General features: G+C 52.1%; 1 protein-coding gene across 3 annotated transcripts; it reads left to right on the forward strand.

The window, feature by feature from the left end:
• Nucleotides 1–1,125: 1,125 nt before the first annotated feature.
• Nucleotides 1,126–27,195, forward strand: LAMB3 (laminin subunit beta 3). 3 transcript variants are annotated; one of them, XM_076357792.1, is made up of 24 exons: nucleotides 1,126–1,186; nucleotides 1,319–1,391; nucleotides 1,965–2,029; nucleotides 2,545–2,699; nucleotides 11,736–11,850; nucleotides 12,061–12,134; nucleotides 12,590–12,772; nucleotides 13,175–13,238; nucleotides 13,573–13,748; nucleotides 14,462–14,585; nucleotides 14,978–15,166; nucleotides 15,261–15,416; nucleotides 16,020–16,216; nucleotides 17,145–17,256; nucleotides 17,731–18,103; nucleotides 18,581–18,741; nucleotides 19,816–20,024; nucleotides 21,163–21,366; nucleotides 22,071–22,215; nucleotides 23,569–23,776; nucleotides 24,803–24,944; nucleotides 25,330–25,506; nucleotides 25,936–26,089; nucleotides 26,778–27,195. In XM_076357792.1, exons 2-24 carry the CDS (start codon nucleotides 1,378–1,380, stop codon nucleotides 26,912–26,914), a joined length of 3,534 nt encoding a protein of 1,177 aa, XP_076213907.1. In that variant the 5' UTR covers nucleotides 1,126–1,186; nucleotides 1,319–1,377; the 3' UTR covers nucleotides 26,915–27,195. The 3 variants fall into 3 exon arrangements, with proteins under 3 accessions (XP_076213907.1, XP_076213905.1, XP_076213904.1); XM_076357790.1 differs by lacking the exon at nucleotides 1,319–1,391 and having other exon boundaries at nucleotides 1,129–1,186; XM_076357789.1 differs by lacking the exon at nucleotides 1,126–1,186 and having other exon boundaries at nucleotides 1,364–1,391; nucleotides 14,465–14,585.
• Nucleotides 27,196–27,570: the final 375 nt, after the last annotated feature.

The following is a 27,570-nucleotide window of genomic DNA, read 5'->3' on the forward strand; positions in this document are numbered from 1 at the left end:
GGCTCTGTGTGCCAGCTGCTGAGCTGCACTCCCAGCTGCGTTCGCTGAACAGTTGTTAGTTTAAACAGATTTGTTAAAAACTTGTTATTTTGTTGGCACAGTAAAAAACAAAACCCACTTATGATACTGTTTCCATTAATACTAATGTAAAGCAACAGTGACTGCTGAAAAGTGTCAAGTGCAAGAGAGCTCCCCTCTGAGAGGGGAGAAGGGCTCCTCACCAGTTGGGCGTGCAGCTGGGGGTCTGGCTCTTCCACACACTCCCAGGCTGGTATTAGAAACTATCCTGGTGCGATAAACACAGTCCTTTTGGAAATCTTGGCACTTTTCTAGGTACCAGACAAGAATTATGTTTCTTAAAAAATTTGACAACTCTGACTTCTTTCACAGCTGGTGAGTTCACAGGATTGCATTTTGCAGATAATCCTCAAGATCATCATGTAATTTGTGTCTTGAGGAATTCAGTACTGCAGACAGGAGAGGGGCTGTGCGACAGAGTCTGCCTGCAAAGCCCAGTGCTGCGCCCGAGGTCGCCTTCAGGCTGAAGTCTGATATGTGAATACACAGTGTGGTTATAACTCATGTGGTCATCCCTAATTAGGCTTTAAATGATGACGTTTAGGTGCTGGTAGCGGTGCTGCCTTGTCAACACAATGCTAAGCACGATATGCAAAACCTGTCTGAGAGGGTGGGTAAACATTTGGGTATATCGCCCGATGCCGAGCTGTGTGGTGGCTCTGGAGGGAGCTGGTTTCAAGCTGACTTGGCGATGTCCCAGCGGTGGCCATGTGAGGCCCAGGTGGGGTTACCTATAGATGGGCTTTCGCTTGCTGGTTACCTGCAGAGCAGCTGGTTCACGCTGCCGTCATCCTCGTCCGAAGTCATTTATGTCCGCGGCCGTGCACCCTGTCTGGGAGCTGTCATGAGTTATACAGTAACTGGGTGTGTATGTCTGAAGATCCCTGAATCACTCCCTTTATCATTACTGCACCCACAGGCACCTTCTCTCCCAGGTGAGGCAGCTGCGTGTTAAAAGCTGGGAGAGGAGAGAGCCAGCGCTCAGAGGGCTCTTGCGGTCGCAGATTGGCTGCCGGGTGGCGTGGGGAGAGAGAGCCCTCGCCGTGAGCCAGGAACGCGCGGGATACTGCAGGGACCGGGGACGGTGCTCACGCAGGGAAGAGGGCAGGTGAGGTTTCTGGCTGCTGGGGGTGTGCTGGCGGCTCTGCCTCCCCTGGGCTCTCCTGCAGGGCTTCCCTGCAGAGACCCTGCAGGAGACACTTATTCTGCAGAGATTTTTACAGGTTTCTTCTTTTCATAGAACAAGACTTTGGGCCATCGTGTGCGCTGGCAAGCTTTGATCTGGAATCAATTCTGGAAATGCAGGGCAAAGGGTAGGGCTGGAGAACAGAAAGTGCAGCGTGCCTGGGAAGAGGTGGCTGTGGGGGGGTGTATGGGGTGTGTGTCTGTGCGTGTGTGTGTGCACACTCGTTAGGGCATCGTTTCTAGCTGTGCATTGTGACCTGGCATCAGCGCCGTCTCCCTGCCCGTTGTGGATCACAGTGCTGGGGGCTGCGGCTTCTCAGTGTCCCTGGGGAACCAGGCAGTCAGAAATTACACCTCTGCTGAGAGTGAGGTGCTGTGCTGGTACCTGTGGTTCACCTCAGCAATAACATAAAGATCCAAAGATAGTGCTTGGGGAAGAGGGCAATCTCTTACACGCTTCAGGAGAGTCTTGTGCATGCTTCATGAGTTAGATGAAAAGCTGGGATTCTTTCTTAAAACCAAATACAGTCTGAGCATCTGATTTTCCTCTTCATTATTCTTGATTTTGCACCCATGTTATTCTGTTGTAGATCAATTAAAATTATCTCCCTGTAAACTGAGAAGGAACGTGAAGGACCTGGACTGAGCTTTAGACTGCCATTTTCTGCTCATTTTTGCTCATGCTGCTAATTCTTCCCTAGGCGTGTCCTTGCTGGTATGGAGTCTCGCTGCCAGATTTGGCCATGGACATTATTTGTCCTCCTGGGTAAGACTCACCATATACAGTGTTTCTAAAAGGATATGGGGGAGGCTGACTAAATAGAAACGCTGCTAATGTAAGCTTTGTATTAGTAGCAGTATTGTGGCAGCAGCTGGGAGACTGGTATTTGATGATAGTGCTGGTGTTTGGCAAAAGGCTGCTCTCTGTCCTGAGCAACCGGCTGTACGGCTGGCTATATCGGTAAACAGGGAACACCAAACAGGGCTGTTCAGTATGATGGGCAGGGAACCGAGCATCCCTGCAGCCCAAATACGGGTCATGGCAAAGAAGAGTTTTGGAAATAACCGTTAGTACAAAGCACTTTAAAAGTGCCTTTTTCTTATTAAAAATAAAGGTAATTCAGGGGCAAAATACCTTTGTCCTTTTTGGCATATGCATTTTGTAGGTTTGTCCCAAGCATGACCTTGCAGTTGGTCTGTTGTAGAAAACAGCAGACATGCTGGTTGATGACTGTGTGCCACCCTCACTCAACCCCAAGCCCTGTTTTCCTGCTCTTCCAGCTGCCCCGCGGCTGCTGGGTGCACAGCGAGCCTGCTCCCAGGCAGCCTGCTACCCCGCCGCCGGAGACCTCCTGCTGGGACGAGCCCATCACCTGAGAGCCTCCTCCACCTGTGGCCTCACCAAGCCCGAGACGTACTGCACGCCCCACGGAGAGGTACGTCCACCTCTTCCCTCTGCCCTCCTAAACCTCACGTAGGGATGCTAATGCCTTTACCTGTCCCTATCCTTCCTACCCTTTTGCAGGGATGTGTTTAACCTATTTCAGGTATTTATCCCCTTTCCAACTGTGTTGGGTCATTGCACCATCTGTGGTGTCCTCTTGAGCCCTGGTAGCTCCTCCATCCCCATGGTAGGGAAGAGGAGATGAGCGTGAACATGGTAGCAGGGAAAGGGCAGCAAAGCTCGGGTGTGAAGCAGTGGGGGCAAAGTGGAAGCTTTTGCATCCAAAATATCCCAAGCCTTCCTATCTCCAGGCTTTTTAGTTACCAACTAAACTCGTATTTCACTTGTCAAAAATGGGAACGTTTCAGGTCTTTCACAAAGACTTGGAAAAGCTTCTGAACCAAACAACTGTTTTCAATTATGCTGGTTGTGCGGGGGCAGGAGATCGTGCTGGGGAGGATAACGTTTCAGCCAGCTGTGGGTTCCCAGGCTCCAAAGCTGCCACCAAATCAGAGTAAGGGTTTAAGGATAAGCCTGCCTGAGCACAGAGCTGAAAACGCTACAGAGGTGAAGTCCCTGATGTGAGCGCTTCCTGAAGCCTTTCTCTGTTGGTCTGGCAATGTTAACCCCATAACTGCCGTGGGAGGAGCTCAAAAGGGAGTGGGTTCAATGCAGGAACGGGCAAAAAGGGTCTTGGAAGAGATGCTTTAGAGGGAAGGAAATGGCAGACCTCTGGTGAGGCAGTGTTTTCTACAGTGAAATCCAGCTTGAATGAGTCAGTATTCTTCTGGTTTTAATTCCCTTTCAAGTTGGAAGGCCAAGATGTGGCAGTAAGTGCGTATGTTGCAGAGCCGGTGTTCTCGCTGGGCTGGAGAGATTTTTGCTCCTCTGCGGGCTCAGGGATGGCTGGGAGCTGTTGGTTGGTGTGAAACTGGGGCAGCTCCCTGGCCCGGGCGGGTATATGCATCACGTCCTCCTGGATGCTGGGCTGGCTGCAGCGTCTGTCCTTTGTCAGGTCATTTTCCAGGCTGACAGTTGTGGTCAGGCATTTCCTCCATTCAAGCTCTCACTCACTTTTTTCAGAGCTGCTTTGTTGCTCCCAGGGAGCAGGGCTGTTTGCTCGCCTCCCCAGCAAACCCCCGCTGCTTCTCAAGGGTGCTGTGGCCCATGGACAGGAAAAAAAGCAAGCAATTATTTCTGCTCTGGCTTAATTTTTTTTTTTGTCTTCCCGATTTCTGTTTATATTTGAGGAAAATTGCACATAAATGTACTTCTGAAATCTTCACTTGTCACTGCCAAAAGTCAATGTTTTTTACTTGAAGAGGAGGCTTGTACTATGGGAAGCGAGGGTCTTCAAAACCTTGATTAAGCTGGTCGTCCTAATACCAGCTGGAGTGGACTCGTTATTCCCTTTGCCTGGCCTTGAGAGATCACTCTGAAGGGCCTTCAGTTGTGATCATCTGCACCACTTGTAATCTTTGAAGTGGAGACTGGGTGTCTCTCTGATGGCTGTGATATACCTCGAGCAGAAATGATCCATTCGGTGCAGAATTAGTGAGTGAGGTCTTGTGGCGGTACTGCAGAGGAAGGCAGACAGCAAGATTGCAGCAGTCTCTTCTAGTCTTTAAGCCCCTAAACTATTCAGTTTTTGTATTCCTTATACCTTGCCTTACAACTACCAGGGTTAAAAGGGATATGAAACAATTAACACTGATATATTAAGTTGGATTCTCCAATTCTAGCGTTGGGAATGGGGTCTTTGCTTCCTTACTGCCTGCATATATGTGATCTTTTCCTTTACTGAAATGAGAGATGTGTTGTTACTGCTAGCAAATTCCTCAAAGACTCTTATTTCTGTTCTGCAGCGGTAATGGCTAATGGGAGTTATGAGTACACCAGCTCCTATCTTTGCAGGAGAAATCCCTATGCGATAAATATTTTTTCCTCCCTTTTTCTACTTCCCTAATTTAAGCAAAAATTAATCCCCTGAACTCAATCTTCCTATTCCCATCCCATAAAAAGTAAGCACATTTAATTTATTGACTCTTATGACTTTTTTTGTTACATGTCTTGCTCTTGTTTTGTTGCCAAATAGGTACAAATTTGGAGTCCGTTTTGCAATCTCAGCAGAGGGCATGGGATGAGGGGTTGCTCTCGCTGCCTGCCGGTGCTCTCGTGCCAGCTGGCAGGCACACGCTGTCTGGCCCCGCTGCCAGCCCGTGCTGGCCCCAGGGTGCTCTTTTGCAATTCTGGTGGGTCACTTGCTGTGGGCATCGATTTCAGCCTCTGCTCCATTGTCTGCTCCGGCTCCAAATCCCTCTAACCTTTATACTTTGCACTACCGATTGCTCCACTCCTTGGCTGTAGGCCGTCTAGTGAAATCCAAGCGGGACGGTCAGCATTGGCATTTATAGCGCAGGGGACTGCAGTGATGATTAGAAAAGTGATGGGGGGTGGAAACCAGGCAGACCAATGGTCTGGCTTGGAAATCACTTAGCGCTTGGGAAATGGCTGTTTGAGTCATCAGGGAAAGTAAAAGCAAGAGGGGAAACTGAAAATAGAAAAACAAGCGAGCCTGGATTTGGAGTCATAAAGGTGCTGATATGTGTGGAAAGACTCTCATTGACCGAGGTGTGATTCAAGGCCCAGTTAACTCATCTCTCTATTTAAATGCAAAGTATAGCACTTTGATAGGAATATGGAGTAGCTCACACTGCCTAGCTCTACCCAAGGGAAGGCACGGCGTGGCTTTCACACGGATTAGCAGGTTCCCGGTCCCCTCGCCTGGCCAGCTCTCCTGAGTGACAGCACGAGGGCTGTGCACGCCTTTGGCTCTTTGCCTCGCCGCTGGAAGCAGCGGTACCTGCGCCGTGGCGTGTTCTCACCCAGCAAGGTTAACACTGCTCTGGAGCGAGAGCACTTCTTTCCTCCAGGCTTGTGTGATGCTTGCAGCATAAAGACATATTCACAACTAGAAAACAGCTACAGACTTTTCTGGATGTTTTATTAATTTTGAAGAGTACCCAAAGCACCCTGCACACCGCTGTGAAATCTTTTGCCAAAGAATAGGCAAGAGAGGAATGAAGTTGGGTGTCCTCGCGCTTGTGTTGCTGCTCTGTTTCCTGCATCCTACAGTGGAGCAGTTTGTGTGTGTGGTGACTACGTGGATCCTCACACCCTGACCCTGGGAGACTTTCGATATTAAAATGTTGTTCGCATAAGTTCAAGGACCACCAAGATTTTCTGCCTGCTCTCACCTGCTTTTCATGGGCACTTGGTGGATATGAGCAACGAAGGGTGGCAAGTCACCTTTATCACCCCTTGTGTCAGTGGTGACGTGGGGTCATCCAGATAGGGATCGAGGGGAGAGGTACCAGAGAACCCTAATCCCTAAATGAGTTAGTGGCAGGGCAGTGTGAGCCTGTTGGGCAGGAGAGCTCCTGGTGTGGCAGAGGATTCCTCCTGCTGACGGAGGGTCGCAGCTGCCTGGCAGGGGTTGGTCTGTAGCATCTCTCCCTGTGGTGTCTCAGCACTCAGTTGTCTTTGGCTGCTTCCAAAAATACAGGCCAGTATCTGTGAAAGAGAATATGTGCAAGACTAGTGCTTCTGTCTGCCTTATTGCTACCGTCTGATGGTTACATCTACTTGCCCACCAGCATGAGTTGGTCAGGGAGCTCAGTACTGATCCAAAACATGCTGCCTGCCGGGTGCTTCAGCGGGCCCTGGGCGTGTTGGGACAGGGGAGAGCACGCTGGAAAGCCACTGTGCCTCCCAGCTCATTTGCTTTCTAGACCCACGTCATCAGTCAAACTCAAGTCTTTTACACAGAAAAATGCATCCATGAAATCGTGAAATAATTGTGGTCGGATGGGACCGCAGGACATCCAACCCCCTGCTCAAAGCAGGGCTTCTAGTTTTGGGTATTGCTTCATAATGTCGAGGGTTTGCACTGAATAGTTTGTATTCCAGACCTGTTGAAGGTGATATGGGGCTGCTCTGTGTTTATCTCGTCTTATTCTGGCATTCAGACACACCCTGCTCTTTGCTGCAGGGATATGTCCCTACCTGTAGTGAATGTGCAGAAGAAAAAGCCTATTTCCCTTTTTTTTTTTTTTCTCCTCCATCTCCCTTCTCTGTATCTTCTTTTGCCACACGACTGCAAATTGATACGTATGCTGGGAGGCATCAGGTCATTCTCTCGCAGGCAAGTTGCAGAGGCAGTAGGACCGCGGTGATGCGTGCGGGGTGTGGAGATAAGCTGGTGCAGTGTGGGTTTTGCAGACTGTCATCCTGGCAGATTTTAAATGAAGTTTCAGTGAGGGGAGATGATGTGAGAACAGACGGGGTGAGGAAAACAGGCACCCACGTGCTTGCTTTTAAGCAAGAGAAATGAACTTCGTTTCCTTAAACACCAGACCTAGGATGTTTGTCCAGCTTGTGTCTTCTCCCCCACCTCTGCTGTCACCTCTGAATTTGGGGGTCACTGGTAAAACCAAGCTGAGGGTCAGAGCCCTCTATTTGTGTTTTGAGCATAACCTCAGAGCTCGCTTCCCAGTGTCACTTCTGACTGGCCAAGCAAGGATGTGACATTAGATGTTATGGCTAAGAGATCTATCTATCTTTCAAAATCGCAGCACAGTCCCGTTTAGCAAATACCGATTGCTCACTGAGAAGTTTAGCCACACCGGCATAACCATGGGTAACTTCTAACATGTTTTCCCATGGAAAATGTATAGAGTACTTCACAGGCAAGACGAGCCCAGCTCTGCGAGCCTGGCGTAGCAATGTCCTACGGCTAGTGTTAACAGGGAATGAAAATGGGTTGGAATACAGAATTGCATAACTTGGCTTTAACAGGTGCCTTTGTTCCTAGGGTAATTTCTTCTTGCTGCCCACCCTATTTCTTAATAACCCTCAATCTCTCTGTATACATATGAATTCCCACTGCCTTCCAGATTGTCCCCAAATAAACTTGGAACAGTAATTATCGTCCCTATACAATATTAATTGTGCAAAACCATGCAAGGCTCTCGTATGGGAGGCTGCGTGCCAGCAGCCTGACTGACACAGTGCCTCTCACTGACATGGAGCTGGGTTAAACGCAGGACCACCAAGGTCTCCGCAGCTATGAAAGGTCTTCATTTCATGACTGGAGAGAAGCAGCTTCCCAGTTTTGCTGATGAATAACTTCAATTTATTTTGGGTTGTGCACCTATGCCAGGAGGTTTTATTTCAAGGGCTCTCTACTCATTGAAATGGCAGATAGAGTTACTTAAAATACTTTGGTCTGAGTCCATCAGCTTAAAATTGTTTGCGGTTTTCTGCCCATGCATGAGTGGGGAAGCATGGGAGGCTGACCAGCAACTGGTTCACAAGGTCAGAGCAGGAGGAGAAGAGCAGCAAAAACCCGCAGCAGAGCTGTGGAGAGTGCACGGGCGAGGGCAGGGTCTGCACCCGTGTCCCTGCACGCACCGTGCAGAAGTGTCCCAGGTGTGTGATGTAATATACGGGCATTTTTACAATACCTGGTTGTTCTTCTGCGTGGATTTTTTTTCCCCCCTCCACCATTTATTTCTAAAACATGACTCTGTTTATTCTCAACGCGCTAGCTTTTCCTCTAAAAAGACTGCCTTCCAAATTGCCTTTCAAAAAGCTGGAAGGAATTTCCTTTAATCTCTGAACCTCCATAACCTGTATTTTGAGTGACTCTTAAGAGTAGCTTGGAGGCACAGAGGGGCGGTTAGTGGTTTCCATGCAGACCTACAACTACTTTTGCCTTCCTTATAGGCCTTTTCAGCCCCACATCCCATACCTACTCAAACACCTACCGATTCTCTTTTGCTGCAGCAGCACACGGGCTGGGGCCTTTGGTGCCTGGCAGGGGAGGGGGATGTGTTGGAGAGCCAGGGCTGGGGCTGCCCCGGAGGTCAGTGACCCAGCTTAGACTGTGACCTCTTAATTTCCAATTGTCACGTACTCCCGCAGCCCTGGTCTATTCCTGGCAAGCCCAGCTCTGAGGGAGCTACTGAGTCTGTCGCTATGCTGGTAAAAAAAGAAGGGGAGAGCTGGGGAGAGGTGTGCGCGTGGTGAATCTCCCCCCAGCCCGGTGCTGGACTGTCATTTTTAGTAATTCCCTCTGCCCCGAGGAACTTTGAGACACATAGTCACAGTCAGTAATAGCAAATCCTCCTGTTGTGCAATAGAGGGATTTCACAATTTGATCCAAGGATGTGAAATGAATTTTGCTTCCAGTGTTAATTTTAGCCTTAATTAAAAAGCTGGGGGGAGGGGGGGAAAAGGCAAAGATTTTTGCACCGAGCACAGCCCCCGGGCTGCATGGGGAGGGTCGGTCTCACAGACAGTTTAAGCTTCATTTTTACATAGCGACGCATTTCAAGTGTGGTTGCAGCTTCATTGCCAACATTGAATTGTAGCTACTAGAAGGCACTTGTGTCTCTGGCTGTGTGAATGGTCTAATAAGTATGCGTGAATCACTCTGAATGAATAATTTAGCCGAGATTAACCTTTCCCCTTGCAGAAAGCCTTCCTTCTCCCTTTGCTAATCACAGTCAGAACTGTTGTGAAGTTTAATCATTATTGGGAATTGTTCACTAGGTTATTTCTGTGGATAATTCCCGTAGCTTCCTGACAAATTGCTGCTAGTAGTCATTATCTGAAATGAGTTCTTCTGCCTGGACCCGATTATATTATTTCTCATTCTTACTGGCAGAGCCAGGAGGAGTTGGTAGAGCCAGGGAAATTGCATGATTATATATTTTGCATTCTCTGTTTGCTTACTCTGCAATATTGTTACAAATATTGTAGTTAGCCAACTCCTGTTCTGGGATATTTATAGACAGAGAACATAAAGACTGTGGAAAATATTATGGAAACAGATCAGTTTTAAGTGAGGATCTCTTCTCAATATCCGCCCAGCTGCTGAATGGTTCCCAGGTCCGGGGGCAGAGCAGAGTCAGGTCTGGGCTTTGTTAGGAACTAAACCAACCCACGATCTGAGCTCACATCTGTCTGCTGCTGCCCGGCCACCTCGCCGTGTGCCATCTGCTCCCGGGGCGTCAGCACGGCCACGGGCTGGGAGAACCGCCGGGCGGCTTTGCCTCTGGTGTGGTACCAGTTAGTGCTTTGTTCGAAGGCAGCCTATGCCTTGTGCGGTTCTGTGTGAGAGCAAGCAAAAAGGTAACTCTGGACAGAGTTTCCCATGAATTTTTCTTTAAATTAAAAAAAAAAAAAAAAAGGTAGTTCTTATGAAGCTGAGTCCTTTTTTGTAGAAATAAGAGACTTGGCTGACTTGGGTGCACCTGTTTCAGGAGTAAGGAAATATGTGTAAACTGTGGATTAACCTTTTAAAGGGGAAACCAGAAATCTTGGTGCCACCGTGCCTCCCTGGCCACCACCTCCTGCTGCCTTTCTGAGGCATGGATCTCGCCCGACCCCAGCTCGTGTGTAGGGTCGTGTTTGGGTTGGAATCGGCTCATTTGTTTACGTATCAGATGGGGAGATTTTAGCACAGAGGTGGATATAAAGTGCTTCTTGTCACTTGTCATCCGATGTCTCTGCTCCTCCATGGAAAGCTGATCTCATCACTGGGGTCCCAAAGATGCCCATGCCTCTGCTGTCACCTTGTGCCGCCCCAGGGACTGCCAGCCCTCGCGGTGGGGTATCTCGTTACCTTCCCAGTGTCAGATGTTAGACCTTGTGCCAGACGCACTCTCCTCCTCTCCCCCGAACCCGCTTTCCTCCCAGGACAACCTTTCTGAGCCGCCCTGCCCCGCACCGTCAAGGCCAGCGCCTGCCATCACTGGCAAACACTGTCCTTGATCTTCCTCGATTTCTCAGGCTTTGGGATGTGTCGGTGTGAAGCGCATGTCCCACTGCTCCATTTGGGAGGATACTTTACTGCTCGGGCCACTGACAACTTCAATTTCTAGTTGAAATATTTCACATCACTTTTGCTTTTGGGACAGCGTTATCTGCAGCCCCTTGTGTTTGCTCTGCTCTGAGCATGGCTGGTATCGAGTGCTTCGGATGGGGCCTCCCCGTGTCCCCCGTGGGATGCTGCTGTGGGCTCTGTCATCACCTGCTATTTTAACATCCCTCTGGGACCTGCCCTTCCCCACCTTGGCCTCACCTGAGTGTCTCTGCCCCCGTTTTGTGGTGGCCCTCGCCCAGCCTGCTTGCCCACCCTGTGCCTGCCTCTTCTCTTGGCGCGTGTCTGGACCTTCCCTGTTCCCTGTCTCTTGCTCAATCTCCTTCCTGCTGCTTTCTACACGTTTCTGAGCCTACTCATGTGCCGCACGGATCCAGAGGCCCCATGTTAGTGGCTGCACAGAGCGTTGCTTGGTTAGTCAAAATTTGGACATTTGTTTGCTCCTCGGGGACCCTGTTTTCTCCTGTCCCTGCGTTCCCGTGCTACATCTCTGTTTGCTCCTTGAATCACTTGCTCAAGTGAAGGGCTGAACTTTGAGCCACTCGACTTCCCACCCGCTGACTTCTCACCCGCCGAGCTGTTTGCTCCCGCTCTGCTCCCAGGGGAGAGCGCAGGGGGGCCAAGCATCACCCGGGGCTTTTGTATGCGAGAGAAAGGCCTTTCTGTTCCTCCAAACAGCCCCTCGGCTGTGTGGAAAAGGCAAACTGGTCCTGAAAAAGCTGCAAAGAGCTTTCTATCAAGTGTTGTCATTGTGGAAAACAGGGGGTTTGCTTAAAAAAAGGCATTTTTGATGGTTTGCCAAAAATGTGTTTTAGTCAAAAGCATTTTGGTTTTAGTTTTTAGTCTGTAAACCCAAGTTGTGTTTTTTAATGGGGTGTGAAGGGGACCACTTGAGTCCTGCATATCATTAGTCTTATTGATCGTGGTTCTTCAGATCTCTAATAAACCACCTTTACTGATGCCGTTTGTTCCTCAGCGAGTCCACGCTGCACTTGGGCCCCTCACCTTTGGGGTCTGCAGCGGGGTCTTTCCCTCCGGCCGAGCCGGGACGGTTGCTTCCACGTGCCCTTTCTCTTCCAGTGGAGCATGAGATGCTGCAGGTGCGACTCGCGGCTGCCGCACACCTACAACAGCCACCGCGTGGAGAACGTCCTGTCCTCCGCCGGGCACTCGCGCTGGTGGCAGTCCCAGAGTGGTGAGTACCGGCTGGGCACGTTGGGGTCCCCTCGCAACACCGCAGCTCCGGGCCACTGGCAATAAACAGCATGAGGGGAAGAGGAGGAGGTCTTGAACTCAATAGATTGGAAGGAAAGAGGAAAGAAATGACTTGGCTCAGGCAGCTAAGTGGTTTATTTTCCCGAAGTCCGCAGTCTGCACCTCTGAAACTGCCTCTCTGTGCCCGCAGGCATCAAGCGCGTCTCTTTGCAGCTGGACCTGGACCAGACATTCCAGCTCAGCAGCATCCTGCTTCACTTCAGGGTTCGTGTGCAGCATCTCTGCTTGTGAGGAGATCGCAGATGACAGTGGATGGGCCCCGCTGGCTCTCCGCAAGATGTGGGGATCTCAGTGCACAGCTCCCTTCGGGATCCTGATAGGAAGGACACCGGGGGCCCCATCCCTCCTTTTTCCCTCTTTTTCATGGCCATTCCCCAGGGCATTTGGGAGGAGCAGAGCAGGGTGGTGGGTTCCCATCCCACGAATGTCTGCTGAAAAAATCTCCTTGGTGCAGATGTGTATTTTGTGGCTGCAGCAGGGCTGGCCGAGGGGAAGGGGAGACCCAGAAGTTACTGGTAACTTGCAGGGGAGGGGATTGCTCCAGCAGCCTGCGGAGACCTGAGCCTGAAGGGAGGAGGAGGAGGAGGAGAGGCATCCCCAGGATGGGAGTCGGCTGGGGTGTGCCTCGTTACAGATGTGCCTCTTTTCCCGCTGTGCAGTCGCCACTGCCCGCTGCAATGCTGATTGAGCGCTCCACTGACTTCGGCAAGACCTGGGAGGTGTACCAGTACCTGGCCTCTGACTGTGCCACCGCCTTCCCCCACGTTCCCCGGGGCTCCCCCGAGAGCTGGCAGGATGCTCGGTGCCAGGTGCTGCAAGGGCACCCTTTGCACGGGGGCAAGGTAGGATTTGTGGGGTTTTGTGGTAGGGGCTCCCACATGCGCCTGTTCCCCCTGCTGTGACCTTGGGTTCGGGGCGGGTGGCGCAATGCTGCAGAAACACGTGGTGGCTTGGAAGTCTTTTACATGTGTTACACCTGGCGAGGAATGGAGCCCATGGACATCCAGCACTGCTGAGGGGAGTCCTCAGGAGAATTCCTGCTCCTCTGGGAGGAAAGCCCTTGCTGCTTTGTGGCAAGCGAGATGTTATGTTGGTCTTCCTGCAAAGTCCTCTACAACTCTGAAGTCTTTTCCCTGTGTTAAGTGATGTTCTGCAGAGGCAGGTCCGGAGCACACGCTGCCCAGAGCATGAGAAGAAAGCACCTTGTGTTTCCTGCTTTTTAACTTATCTTTTTTCCTTCTAAGGTGAAATTCAGTGTCCAAGACCTGGCGTCTACCATCACTACTTCCTACAGCCAGACCATTGATAGTAAGTGACTGGTCTCTTTCATATCTGAGAAAGGGATAGGGGGATGATGCACCTTGTGGTTCTTCCTACCTGTGATGGAGCGCTGAGCTGGGGTAACCCCGCGGGGGAGCAGGTCCCCTGCAAACAAGGCCTTGAGCTGCATGTTAGACTGCTGCCCTGGTGCCTCCGAGGTGTCAAGGAGCAGTGTTTGGTCTTTGCTTATGACTCAGCTGCTGCTCTTCGTGCCGATGCCTCTGTCTCTTGCTCCGAGCCCTCCACGCAAATCGCAATGCACTTCTGCAGCCGGTGCCTGGGTGCCTGCTGCCCCCTCACACCTCTCCTCGGTCCCAAACAGAGCTGGGGCAGTTCACCAACCTGCGGATCAACTTCACCGAGCTCCCCCACATTGCACGCCAGGGCTATCGCTCACCCAGCACCTTCTATGCCGTGACGGAGATGTCGGTGCTGGGGACCTGCTTCTGCCATGGACATGCCAACCGCTGTGCCCCCTCGGGAGACCTGCATGCTGCGGTGAGCATCGGGGTGAAGCAAAAAGCCTAAAGATGAGCTGTGTGGTATCAGGCTCCACCACATGCCCAGGAGTGCTCTGTGGGAGACCTTGGCTGGGATGACCAGTGGTGGGGTGTGGGAATCTTTCCTCTGGCCAGAGGCTGCTCGTAATCATGGGAAACGATGCGCTGTTTTGCCTGCAGCAATGGGGTGGTGGCTGCGAGACAGCAGCCTGTGCTACCCCCACGTAAACCCCCTTTTTGTGTTGGGAAGAAGGTGAGAGGGGCTTTATAAGGAGTTATGAAGCTCAGTGGCTGTGGGAGGTCATGCTCTGGGGGGACTGCTCCTGCCAGCACTGGGTCTCTCGGCTGGATGGGGGACACATGGAAGGTTTCAGCAGGCTCCTTCATGCCCGGGAGGATTTGCCGGTGCAGGTTGTTAGCTGTTGTGGGATTTTCTTGTCCCCAGCTTATGCTTGTCCGCTTTGTCTTGAGCGTGGTTGTCCTTGGGTAGGTAGTAGAGGTGGTGGGGGGAGTCCTGTCTCTGCAAGTGAGGAGCAGCCCGTCCCTGGTGCTGCAGCAGCCTGGTCTGGGTGCTGGAGCTTCATCTCTGCACAGGAAATGGGGGCTGCACGGGGCAGAAGCCAGCCAGGCATGTGCCGGAAAGGCATCGGGAGGATGAAGCTCTGAACTGAGCAGCTACCATCCAGGAGAGGTAAAGTGCTGTCTCTGCAGCAGGTCCACGGGCACTGCGTGTGTCAGCACAACACCGCCGGTCCCAACTGCGATCGCTGCGCTGCCCTCTACAACGACCAGCCATGGGCACCTGCGGAGGACGACAATCCCCACGAGTGCCAGAGTACGGCGAGTGCCTTTCCCTCTCTTCTTCCTGAGGCCTTTCCTAAATCCTCCCTAGCCGTGAGTGATGGGAGCGGGAGCGAGCTCCAAGACCTTTTACTGGGACGCTTTGTGGGGCTGGATGTTAACACGGGTGTCTCCGCAAAAGGCGCCCCCGACACGTTTGCACGCAGGGCTTTGCTCCGCAGGGTTGCGGCCGGGCCATGCTGGCTCACGGGCTGCACCAGTGCTCGGCCACACTGTCCGACTGGTGCCAGTTTCATCCTGGGGTGGTTAGCGGGTGTCACTGTGTCACGCAGGGGACTCGGGCACCCTCTAGTGCCGGAGCCGCTGCTGCCGGAGGGGTTTGCACAGTTGCAGCACTAGCTGGGCCATTTTATTGGGTTTTTTTAGGGTGCAACTGCAATGGTCACTCGACCTCATGCCACTTTGACCCGGAGCTGTACCGTGCCAGTGGAGGGGCAAGCGGGGGTGTCTGTGACGGCTGCCAGCACAACACTGAAGGCAACAACTGTGAGCGCTGCAAAACTAACTATTTTCGCAACCACCAGCAAGATCTTGCCCATCCTGAAGCCTGTCTGCGTGAGTGCCCAGTTACCCCCCTGTAGCACCTTCCTCGGACCCCCCCGTCCACCCCTCGCACCCCTCAGCAGTGCCATTTCTTGCGTGTTTCCAGCCTGCGAGTGTGACCCAGACGGCACCGTGCCAGGCTCCATCTGTGACCCGCTGACGGGGCGCTGCATCTGCAAGGAGAACGTACAGGGGGACCGCTGCCACCTCTGCAAGCCGGGGTTCGCCCAGCTGGCCAACGCCAACCCCATGGGGTGCCACAGTGAGTACACCCTGAGACAACTCCTGCTTCCCGAGGTGCTCCCACCCCACCTCTGCGCTCAGCATCCTCAGTGGCTCTGAAAGGGATGCAGTTCCCAGCCAGCTTTGACTTGGGGTTTCCAAGCCAAAGGCCCATTTTGCAAAGGCTTGTAAACCTCCTCGCTCAGGCTGTGGCCTGTCTCAGGTGTATAAGTTTGGCAAAAAGCACAGGGAAGCGGAGTTTGGGGCCTGGGTAGGGCTGTATCCCCTTCTCGAGTGCCTCCCCGGCTGTGCAGGGCTTGGGAAGCCGGAGGCGGCGCTGTGCAGGCGAGCGGGGCTGTGCGCAGCAGAGGGCAGCCGTGGCTCGGGTCAGCACTGTGTCTGCGGCTGGGCTGGAGGGGTGCTGAGGCCTCTCTGGCTGCTGAGTCCTGCTGCAGTGCTTGAGGGGGCAGCGCAGTGTTAGAGCAGGGGTGCGGGTCCCTTGTGCCGAGCTCGGGTACGCGGGGAGGGACAGGAGAGCTTGTCTTTAGGTGGCTGCAAGGTCCTTCTGTGGACCTGGCTTTGTGGGAAGCTGGGCTGGTGCTCTGCACCCATTTTTAATATGACAAAACCCTCCCCATTTCAGGATGCACCTGCAACGCGCTGGGAACACAGCAGGACATGCCCTGTGACGACGAGACGGGGAGGTGCTTCTGCTTGCCCAACGTGGTGGGGAATGACTGTGACCAGTGTGCGGCCGAGCACTGGGAGATGGGGAGCGGCCGAGGCTGCCGGCCCTGTGGCTGCCATCCACATGGCTCCCGCAGCCCCCACTGCAACCAGGTACCGCCCAGCCCACCCTGAGCATCCTCAGGGCAGATTCAGCATATTTCAGCAATATTTCTTTTTCATTTCCCTACATTCTTTCATGCATGCACCTGCAAGCTTGCTCTCTTGTTTTCCTTTCCCAACTCTGTAAACGCTGCTGTGAGGGGCTGCCCGGGGGCAGCGGGGCGGTTGAGCTGCACAGCTGAGAGTGCCACTGCCAACGGAGCTGTGTCCCCCCTGGGCAGCACCATGCCGGGGATTGCTCAAAGCATCAAAACTACCTGTTGGGTGGTTTCGTTGTCCTGTCCCATCCGTGGGAGCCTCCACAAAAGGGCCGTGTGTTCCCAAGCGCGTCCTGCTCTTATTTACTTTTCCTGTTTCCTAGAAAACACTATGACAGGCTATTCAGGAAAATGAAAGAAGGTGGTAATTATCGAGGCAAGATTAAGCCATTTTAAGAGGCCTGATATTTAGTAAGGAAGCCCTAATAAGAGATCTTCACGCAGGCGAGGCAAGTTAATTATCCTCATTTGTCAATGAAAAGCATGTGTGTCACTTTGGGCTTAAGAGACAATTGGGAAAATTGAAGTTAAATGTAAAAAAAAAAAAAAACCAAACCCATGACAAATTCTAAGAGCCAAAGATAGGTCCCAAAAGAGCTCAGTGCAGGGAGGAGACCTGAGGATGGCAAACCAGCTGCTTGTGGGTGATTCCTTTGTCTTTGAAACAAAGCTTAAAACTCTGCTTTGCAACGCTTGAGCTGTTTGGAGACCGTTTGCATTGCTGCGGCTGAGCCTGCAGCCTGGCGTGAGCAGTGCGGGCATGTCCTGGAACACAGGCTGAGTAGAGAAGATTGTCCGTGTGCTGGCTTTAGTGCTCAAGAGCAGTCGAGGGAGGAAAGCGTCCAGAGCTGGGTCTCCCTGATGTGTTTCTCTTTCCTCAGCTCACAGGACAGTGTCCGTGCAGAGAAGGCTTCACGGGACGGACGTGCTCTGCCATGCAGGAGCAGGTTTGCCCAGACAGGCACTTTGGAGATACCCGGGTAGGGTGCACAGGTAGGTAGGGAGCATCCATTTCGTTTTGGCTTGGTGTTGCTTAGTACTGTGAAATCACGGGTTATCTGGGAAAGAGCACCTGGCCCATGACCTGACATCAGCATTTCCCGTGTTATTTTGCAAGAGAAATTTCCTCTCTGGAACAGCTTCCTAGTTAATCCCTGTTGCTCTTCCCCATCTCCAGGTATCCACCAGTCCCCTCCCAGCAGCCTTGGGCAAGACCCTTGGCCGTGCCAGTCTGGCCTTGCAGGGTCAGGGTGTGGGTGAACGACTGGGCTTGGGCGCTCTTCCCGTTCCTCTGCCCGTGCCACCTCCTTCCCAGATGCTGCAGGGGCTGATGGGTGGGGTTGGACTTCAGATTGTGTTGGCATCCCATTAGCAGGGTCTGATTTTTATATATATATATAAAAATTTATTCCCCCCCCTGCTTTGGTGGGCTTCACCCCTATATCTCTCCACCTTTCCATCCCCCAGAGTGTGACTGCAACTTCCAGGGCACGGAGGACGTGGGGTGCGACAAGACCACAGGCCAATGCCTCTGCCGGCCGGGTGTCACGGGCCCCCACTGCGACCAGTGCCAGCGGGGCCACTGCAGCACCTACCCCGGCTGCGAGCTGTGCCACCCCTGCTTCCGTGCCTACGACGGGGACATCCAGCGCCTGCGCCTGCGCCAGGCCAGCCTCAGCAACTCCACCTCGTGGCTACCCCTCGGGAGCGGGGGCTCCCGCTTCGGCCCCCGCCTCTCGCAGGCAGAGGGCAACGTGCAGCAGGTGCAGGGCATCCTCGGCCGCTCTTCTGTGACAGAGCAGAGCCTGGCCCAGGTGGGCAGTGCACTTGCTGCGATCAGGTGAGGGATGGATGCTGCTAATGGGGTGCATCCCTTAGCCGGGAGGGGATGCTGGCTTTTTTCTGTGTGCTCACTCCACTTGTCATACTTGAGCTGCTTCACGTGTTCTGCTTTGTTTCTGTAACTGAAAACCTTGCTCCATTCACACAGTGACCAGGGATGCAAGAGAACAGCATGTCCACATGTGCCCGTCCTGTGCAAAATGTTGCAAAGGCAGGATGCCGGTGGACAGGCTCCAGGCAGTCGGCGTCTTGCCCAGTCCCTGCGTGGGCATGGCCCCACCAGCTGTAGCCCAGCCCCGCTCTCTGCTGCTTCTGCAAACCTGTGAGGCCACGGTGTGTCCTTGGCCATCAGCTCTCTGGGCTCAGAAGTGCCTCTTCACCGGGTGTTGGCAGCATCCCAGCACGAGAGCACCCTGCTCTCTACGGGTGCTTTGCTCTCTACTTGAATTCACGTTTTCTGCTTTTTCTCTCCCAGAGAGCAGGTCCAAGGTATAAATCCTGACCTTCATTTTCTGGATGAGACTGCCTCTCTGTCGAGGGAGCTCGAAGCTCTTAACAGCAGCTTGCTTATCACTAATACCCAGTATCAGAGCAAGAAGACCCAGTTTGAAACCAGCCGCAGCACAGACCTGTCAGGTACAGTGCTGCAGCTGTAATATCTCTTAATTTGCAGCCATTAATTTACGTCAACGTGACTGTGCCTGGTGGTTTCCCACCAGCCGGGTAGATGAGATGGAGTTTTTAACCTGCTGTCAGCTTAGGAACAGCAAATACATCTTCCCTCCCCAATGAGAGGGATGCTTTCTACCCAGCCCCTGGTCCAGGTTTTCATGCTGTCGGGTTATTTGCTCCAGCATTTTGGGGCTGGGCGGCTTGCTCCACAGGCACCACATTCCCGTCCCCTGGCCAGCACAAACTCTGCTGCCGGGGCACAGCGTGGGCGGTGGGAAGGGGGGAGCCCCGCTGGGAGCGTGTCGCTGAACCTGGGAGGAAGCTGAGGTAATGAAGGTTGTGCACAGATGGAAGGGATGGAGGGGTGGGGAAGAGAGCCAGGCGGCTGTCAGGCGCTTGGGAGAGGAGCTAATTAAGCCGTGGTGATGCTGGTGGTAGGCTGCCATTATAGCCCTGCTACAGCTAATTCTCTCCAAGTGTCTCATTGCTGCCTCTCCCTCCCTGCTGCAGTGCATGGCTCAGCCGGCCGGGGACGTGCGAGCTGCAGTGAGCAGCCGCTGCCTGGGCAGGTTCACTCTGCACCTCGCTGTCCGAGCAGGGCTTAGAGGTCCACGTCCTGACAGCTCTCCTTCCAGGCTGTGCTGGAGGGGAATGGTGGGGTCTGCTTGGAAGCCAGGGAAAAGGGCTCTGAAAGCCCTGTCCTGCCCCGCCAAAACCCTCCTGGGCTGCATGGAGCAAAGCCCAGGATCAGCATGTGCACGTCGTCTTGCTTTAGTTTTGTTTCAATCTTTTTGCCCCAACCCAGAGTTCAGTCCTTCAGGAAAGCTCTGTAGCTCACTGAAGGAATGGCTGAAAGGCATCTGGAAATAAAAGGAGCTTTTTCATTGTGCCATAGTGACTAATCACTCCGGCTGTGTCTCCCTCCTCTCTGTGCACACATCCACTCGCAGGGTATAGTTAATGCCTTCGTTTAGGTAGCTATGCTGCATTTATGACTCACGGAGGCATTTGTGTCATTTATCGGTTTTATTCCTGCAGGAGCCTTCAAAACAATCAGATCTGCTTACCAGACATCCACCAATGCCAGCAGCCTCGTCGCCAGTGCCTCCGGGCTGCTGGCCGAGTCCCGGGAGAGCCGCAGGAGTGCCGTGGGGCTGGAGGGGGGACTTGCGGAGTCCACCTCCAAGCTGCTGACCCTGAAGGGCGAGATAGCCTCATCTCCCAACCTGACCCCTGTCATAAACAAGGTGAAGATACAAAGTGGTTTTATGACTTCCCCACTGCGCACATTGAGTTTTCACGAGGGCCCTGTAGTGCTCAGGAGGCAGAAGTCTCATCCTGCAGTCATGCATCTTTCCTCAAACAGTCCAGCATGGCACAAGGCAAAGTCTTTGTCCAGAGAGACTCATAAATGGCATCCAAGCAACCTGCTGTTTTGGGACATCAGTGGAGAATTGTCTGAGCACCCCTTGCCTGGGGATCACAGATACCGAAGCATTGCCCACCCCTCCCTCCCAAGCACGCACTTTTTCCTCCAAGGACTTTATGTGTCAGTTCTTGTATCTCAAAGACCCACTTAATTTCTGGGATGAGGTTTCTTTTATTTCTCCTTCGCTGCTTTGTTATTGCCATGGAGATTCATTTCGGTGTCTCCTAATGCACGGTTGCTGTGGAGACCACCAACCTCGCCTCTCTGCTTTTCAGGGCACCAACACATTCTCAAGCGACCAGCCTGTGCTGGTGCTTGCACTGGCTCTGGGTTTGCGTGTGCCCCTGCTGCACTGCGCTCTTTGGTGGGTAGTAACTCTAGAAGGTGCCATGCAGTTTAAACCACTGATGTCCAGGCGAGAGGGCAGGGTCTTCTCATCCCATTCTCTCTCCCAAAACAAATTGCACAGGTTGGACAGGGTTCCCCTGCCATGAGGGAAAGAGTTGTTGTCCTGAGAGTAAATGAGATGTTTGCTCCATGCAGACCTGCTCTGTTACTCTTCATGAGCTGCTGAGGTTTAGCTCCTGCTTTGCTCTTGTTATGCTCTAGCTTGGGGTGGTGAGGAGATGCGGACCTTGTGTTGCTGTCTCAGGTGTGGGCATTCAGCGCTGCCGTACATGTGTGTAGCTCTGGCTGCCCTTCCCCGACACAGTCACGGTCTCTGGTCATTTGGGCTGTGCCGCATGCATCGCCGTCAGCCCCGTCGGGAGGGCTGGCTCCGTCGCTGTTCCCATGCGGAGCCCTGCAGCACCAGCACAGCCAGTTCCCCAGCTCCCTTGGCGAGGGTCTGTCAAAACTTTGGCCCCTGTGATGTGCTGCTTTGCCTCCCTGAGGGCACTGAGGTCTCGCCAGTGAGGTGAGTGCCCTCGCTGCCCCACTGCTCTCTCCCTCTCCAGATCTGCGGTGGCTTCCGAGTGGAGACGTGCACGCCTGCCCGCTGCGAGGGGCTGCTCTGCCTGCGAGACAACAGCACTGCCTGTGGGGCTGGCCGCCCCTGCCGCGGCATCTTCCCGCTGTCGAGCGGGGCCCTCGCCACGGCTGGGGAAGCTGCCAGGGAGTTTCGCAGCCTGAGCGCCCGGCTTAGGGAGACGGCGCAACTGGTGAGTGCGGGGCAGCACTGCCTGTCCCATGGCCGAGCCCCATGCTCGGTCCTTCGGTGTCATAGCAGCAGAGCCTGGGGGGACAGCTGTGGAAAGAGCGAGCTGTGATAAAATACCCAATCTCAAACTCTATTTGAGGCTTGATCTTTTGGACAGCTGCAGAAATTCAGGAATTTTTGAGTGGGAGACTTCCTGCTGCGTGCATGGATCCTGCCTCCCCCCAGCACAGGAGCCACAGAGCCGAAGGCATGTGACTGGCTCTGGAAATGTCACAGGGAAGCCTGTCCTCCTCCTGGTTTGGGATTAGCATGTCAGAAGGGATGGGGATGTGGAAACCTCTCTGAATCCACAGGTGTATCTGCTCTAACATTTGATGCAATCTAGAGTGTGTGTGTTAGTGCTGTTGCAGCTTCTTTCTACGGCCTCTCGGGTGCTTGCAAAGATAAAGTGAGTTTCCAAACTTGTTCAAAATCCATTTCAAAGGTGTTTTGAAAAGCTGAACGGTACTGCCCCTGTTTGAGAGCTTCCCTTGCAAATCCAACCCTCAATCTTTAACATTTACAATCCTTTAAAGCAGTGGCATATTAAGAATGGGGAACAGCATAATTTCAAAGTGCCTTGCCCAGTTCACTCAGAGTTGAGGTAGGGCTGCTGGGATTCCAGGTCAAGAAGAAATGGCTACATCAGGATATTGTTGTTTGCAGATTAAAACGACAGAGACGTCTGCAAATCAGATTCAAAGCAATACTCGGCGGCTTGCGGACCAGATGAGCGTAACAAGGACCCAGATAGAAGGAGATCTCCGGCGCATCCAGCAGTTCATCCAGCAAGTCCGAAATTTCTTGTCAGGTAGCGCTCTGCAAGCTGTAAAGTATGTCTGTGCAGGTTGACTAGTGCACAGAAAAAACTAATTTTTACAGTGATATTATGTATGAGAGTGCAATACAAGGGAGTCAGCTGAATAGCTCACCCCAGTTAAACTCTCGGATATCCAGTTTATCTGCACATGGGTATTTACGTAGCAAAGGTAACGCACACCCTTGAGATGGCAAGTGGATAGTGTTTTCTGAAACACACGGATAGTGTTTTCTGAAAAACGGAGAAGACATTTCAGCAGTGCAAAAGTCCGTGATTTTGTCAGGAGTTGCAGTTTGGCCAGCTGACTTGCTCAGGCTTGGCTGTGCTGTTCAGATTGACCCAAATTAATCCTGGCTGTTTCATCTGTGTTGACTTCCCTGGGATGTCACCAGGGCAGACCCTGCCTGCTTCCTTCTGGGGATGGTTGGGGTCCATCTGTGAGGTCCATGGGGCAGGAGGTATTGCCACAGCCTTGACTTCTGTGCACAGGGCTTTGTGGAGGGGTCTCGCAACATCCCCCCGTGAACTGCTCTAAAAAAATGAACTGAATTAACATAAGTGGAAAGCTGTGGGGGAGACGGTCTTTTGTCTGTAGCACGGACAACGGCTTGCTTTGGGTCCTGCTCTCTGCCGCAGAGCCTTGTGCCATCTCTAGGGCTCAAGGACAAACCCATCCCTGCGGCCGGTGCTCTCTGAGGATTTGCAGTCGGCATTGACCCAATGCAGAAAAGTTTACCGGCAACGCTCACTGACCGGAGATAAACAGACAAATCTTCTCTGGAGCAGACTATTAATCAGATGAGAATTCCTCATTGTCCTATAAACCAATGGGATGACTTATTGTTCGCAGACACATTGTAATAATACAATGAGCCTCATGAGCATTAGCTGAATAAGAAAATCAGGTCATTTGGTGCTGCCTGGTGTTAATGATGAGTGAAGATATTTCTGAGCTAATCACTGGGCTAATGTCCCTTGGGCTTTGCCTGCCTCCGATTCCTCAGTTTTATTAACTTTTATTTGTGAAATAAAAAAAGGCTTGTCTTGAAACACAACCTCATCTGCTCAGTGAGGTCCACCTAACTGCTCTGGGCTTAGCCATAGTGTTATCGTCACCAAATTAAAGGTATCGTTTCAGTACTTTCCTGGAAGTTTTGCTGATGTGAATGAGAAGTACATTAACTTCAAGGGGATTAAATTCAGGGTGGATCCTGGCAGCTGAAATGAAGAGACTGTGTGCGTGAGACACGCGTGGCTGGATGCCTGCCCTCATCCTCCCTTGCATTTGCACTCCCGCCTTTCCCCTCTCCCGTTTCTGACGCCGTCTGTCTGTTTGCTCTGTAGACAAGGACATGGACCCTGCCACTATCCAGGAAATCAGTGAGTCTGTTCTCTCCCTACGTCTCCCCACGGATGCTGCTGCAGTGCTGAGAAAAATGACTGAGATCCAAAATTTGGCGACTAAGCTGCAGTGCCCAGAGAGCATACTTGCCCAGACGGCTGAGGACATCGCTAGGGCCAAGCAGCTTCAGCAGGAGGCAGAACAAGCCAGGTTGGTTGGGGTTCAAGGGCTTTCGGTAGCTGAGGGTCACTCAGCCAGAGTGAGTGTGGTGGTTCTCAGTTGGATTGAAATCTCGCTCTGCGGGAGCTGTGCTGACTTGCACAATACGAAGCTCTAGCCTGGGATCTTCTCTGTCTGTACAGTGCCTAAAAGAATGAGTCTGCAAATCTCTGCAGACACCTCCCTGGTGCCCGATACGAATAAGAAATCTGGTTGCCAAGAATAGATCTTGTTATAGATACTAGAACAAGAAGGTCTTTACCAAAAGTAATGGAGGCTTTTCTCTATCTCTTGAGTCCCTGTGATGGGAGATGACAAGATTGCCCTGGTATTACTTGATATTGGTGACCTACATCCTAACTGCACAAGAGAGCATGAGGAGATTAAATGGGCTATTTGTTTTCTGGGTGAAAGTTGGGAGGATTATCCTGTGGTCCCTTAAAAAGTAATTACAGAGCGTCCTTGCAAATTTGGAGCATCTACCTTGTCACATGTTGACTTGCAGCAATATCCCAGTGAGAAGGTTAGCAGGATAAGTACATAAACTCCTTGATAGTGTCTAACACCTGCTTAACCTGCTGGAAGTGATGAGACAAGGGATTCTGGCTTTCTATGGGGAGCTCTATCACCCAACCTGAATAGTCCCACTGCAAGCAGAAAAGTATTCATTGAAACTGGTTCAGTGGTTATTGCTTTCCCTTCAATACTTTTTCTTGCACTACTTACAAAACAAATGTTCCTAACTAGTTTAAAGGAAGGCTTTTCTCTCCCATTCTCGGTTTGTCTCCTCTGCTTGGGGGTATGAAATGGAAGTAACGCTTCTCTCGAAAGGAAACCTGCTGGAGTGCAGTGTGTCCAGATGTGTGGGTTTGTGGCTTTTAGGGGAGGGAGACTGCAACTTTCTCAGTAACAAGCCTGTCGTGTTTCTCAAGCTTCCTTATTTAGCCTCTGCAACCTCGACTTCCAGCCCGTGCAATTATCTACACTCATTCCTGGCTGTTTCCCACATTTCCCCAGGAACCGGGCAAATGCCGTGGAGGGCAACGTGGAAGAGGTGGTTGGGAATCTGCGACAAGCAAACACAGTGCTCCTGGAGGCCCGGGGTGCTATCAGGGGCTCTGGCTCTTCCCTTCGGTTCATTCAGGAGCGTGTTGATGAAGTAAGTGATGTGCGGTGACTTCCCAAATAATGATACTGTGCCCTGCTCACTGCTCCTTTGAAACTTCCCCACTTGGTAGAGTCCTGCACCAGCACAGCTGGGAAATGGGATCTGGTGAAGCTTTTGCTGTAAAATCTTCTTTCTGTGGTGCCTCACTTGTGTGCTTCTCCAAACTCCAGTCATGGTCCCTGCCCGAGCCCCCTGAGACAAGCCCTGGGGCTGCTGTGCTCAGCTGCGCAGGGAGCAGTCCCGGCTCCCTGCCGAAACCCTGCTTATGTGATGAGTCTGTCAAGCAGCGTAGCTGGTCCCTGCGCAGAGGAAAAAAAACACTAGGAGTGGGGTTTGGATATGGTTTCCTTCTTAATGTGGAGCACTCTGCTTTTAGATTGAGGCTGTTCTTGGTCCAGCTGAGAAGAACGTGAAGTCCCTTGTGGGCCAGCTGGACGGGCTGATGGAAAGACTCTCGCAGCTGCAGCGTGGAGCAGACCAGAACCGCCTGCGGGCCACCGACGCACAGCAGACAGCCGGGGAGGCGGGCGAGCAGGCCAGGAGCGCACAGCAGGTACCGGGCTCCGGCATGTTGCTGGCCAGGGCAGTCACAGCTGTGCTCCGCTTCCCCGCTGTCATTAGGCAGCAAAGCCAGCTGTGGCCAGGCATGTTTTTCGATGAGGCGAGGAGGCTTTCCTGTTCAGGCCATGGCTTGTGCGTTATCGTGTCACTTCTTATTAATCTGATGTAGTATCCCACTACTGAATTCTTCCTTGACTTATCTCTGTTGTATCTCCCACCTGAGGCAGAGTAGCCCATACAGCTGTCAGTCAGCATCTTTCAGAGTGCATCGTGAACTGTTATGCATTTGCATGATAACATCGTGGCAAAGCTCTAGTGCAATATCCATTTAATATTTAAAATGGATTCAACGTTGGAAAATCCCCTTTCCCCCAGTCTATTTGCTTGCTCCTACTTGCACTGCTTATTTGCTTTTCCACAGGCTTTTGAACAAGTGAAACAAATGTACGCTGAGCTGAAGAGAAGGATGGAGCAGAGCCCGGCTCTGGGAGAGCAGGGCAGCAGGGTGCAAAGCATAGACCTGGAGGCACGGGCTCTGTTTGAGGAAACTTTGGCCATGATGCTCAGGATGGAAAGTAAGACTCTTTGTGAACTCAGTGTAATCATAGAATGGTTTGGGTTGGAAGGGACCTTGAAGATCATCTAGTTCCAACCCCCCTGCCATGGGCAGGGACACCTTCCACTAGACCAGGTTGCTCAAAGCCCCATCCAACCTGGCCTCGAACGCTTCCAGGGATTGGCATCCACAACTTCTCTGGGCAACCTGTTCCAGTGCCTCAGTACCCTCATAGTGAAGAAATAAGTAATAATCTTATGCACTGGGGAAGGGCTTTTGACTCCCAGTGGGGTGAGGGAAAGAAATTATGAGGAAGAGAACATACTTACGGCAGTGAGACGGTGCAGATTTAGGCTGCATCTGCTGGTGCTGTGCCAGTAAATTTAGAATTTGCAAGGGTGCGTGGGTGGCCGTGGAAGGGACGCCCTGCCTGTGATGCCGATGTGGCCCTGTTTTCCTCCACACACTTGTTTCCATTTTTAAGCATTCAAAAGTAATGGCTTTGTTTGGAGCAGTCATGTTGGGTTTTTTGAGGGGGAGAAGGGGGAACATAGGAGGAGAAGGTGGTGATACTTGTTTTCCTCGCCCCACCAGAGCTATGCAGGAGGGAGATGGAGGCTCAGCCCAACCTGCTGGGGTGGGTAATGGCCATGATGCCTTCCTCCTGTCTGATCATCGTGTAACCCTTTCCTGCCCTCTTTCCTCAGCTTTAGAGATGGAAATTCAGGAAAGCAACAAGGCTTTGATGTCCAAGTCGGCCAGGCTGCTGGGCCTGGAGGAGCAGGTGGGAAGGATCCGGGACGCCATCAACAAGCGAGTTGCCTACTATGAGAGCTGCTCCTGAGCGAGCTGCCCGTGCTCCGACGGCATTGCCTTCCTCCTCTGCAGACACTGACTTGTGTATTTATTCCCATTTTCCAGCTGGAGTTCTCATGTGCCTAATGTCTCTATTTTTAGCAAATTGAGTTTTCGTACCGCTGGAAAATAGCTGCACTGAGCCAAAGGAGCAACCCCCTGGAGAGGGCTAACCTTTGTTGGACTGGCTGAAGCTGCTCAGTGGTTGGAGGAAAAAGGGGGAGAGACATCAATCTTCCATTGCAAATAAAAACATCCCTAAAGCTGTTATTTCCAGAGGGGTTTATAAACCAAGACATTATTTCTTTTTCTTGTTTTAGCCAATTCAAGCTCTTTTAGCTGAATCTTACTGTTCAAATTAAAACCCTCATGTCAGGCCTTTTAAAACTTTTTATCTATGCTGCAGTTAATCCTTAAAACTTGCCATGGCTTCAGTACTTCCCTCCTAGAGCTTTCTTCAAAGAACCAGATCACAGAAATAGAGAATTTTATCTCCATCGTATCTATACAACATACCTATGTTTATACAAATAAGAGAAATGCGATCTCATACTCAAAGGTGAAGTCAAATGTCTTGTTTGACTTTCTGACACAATCTGCTTATTTACCATGTAACGCTTTGCCAGAAAAATACCAGAGGGAGCA

Source organism: Aptenodytes patagonicus, chromosome 22 (genome assembly GCF_965638725.1).
Source record: "Aptenodytes patagonicus chromosome 22, bAptPat1.pri.cur, whole genome shotgun sequence".
Classification (NCBI taxonomy): Eukaryota; Metazoa; Chordata; class Aves; order Sphenisciformes; family Spheniscidae; genus Aptenodytes; species Aptenodytes patagonicus.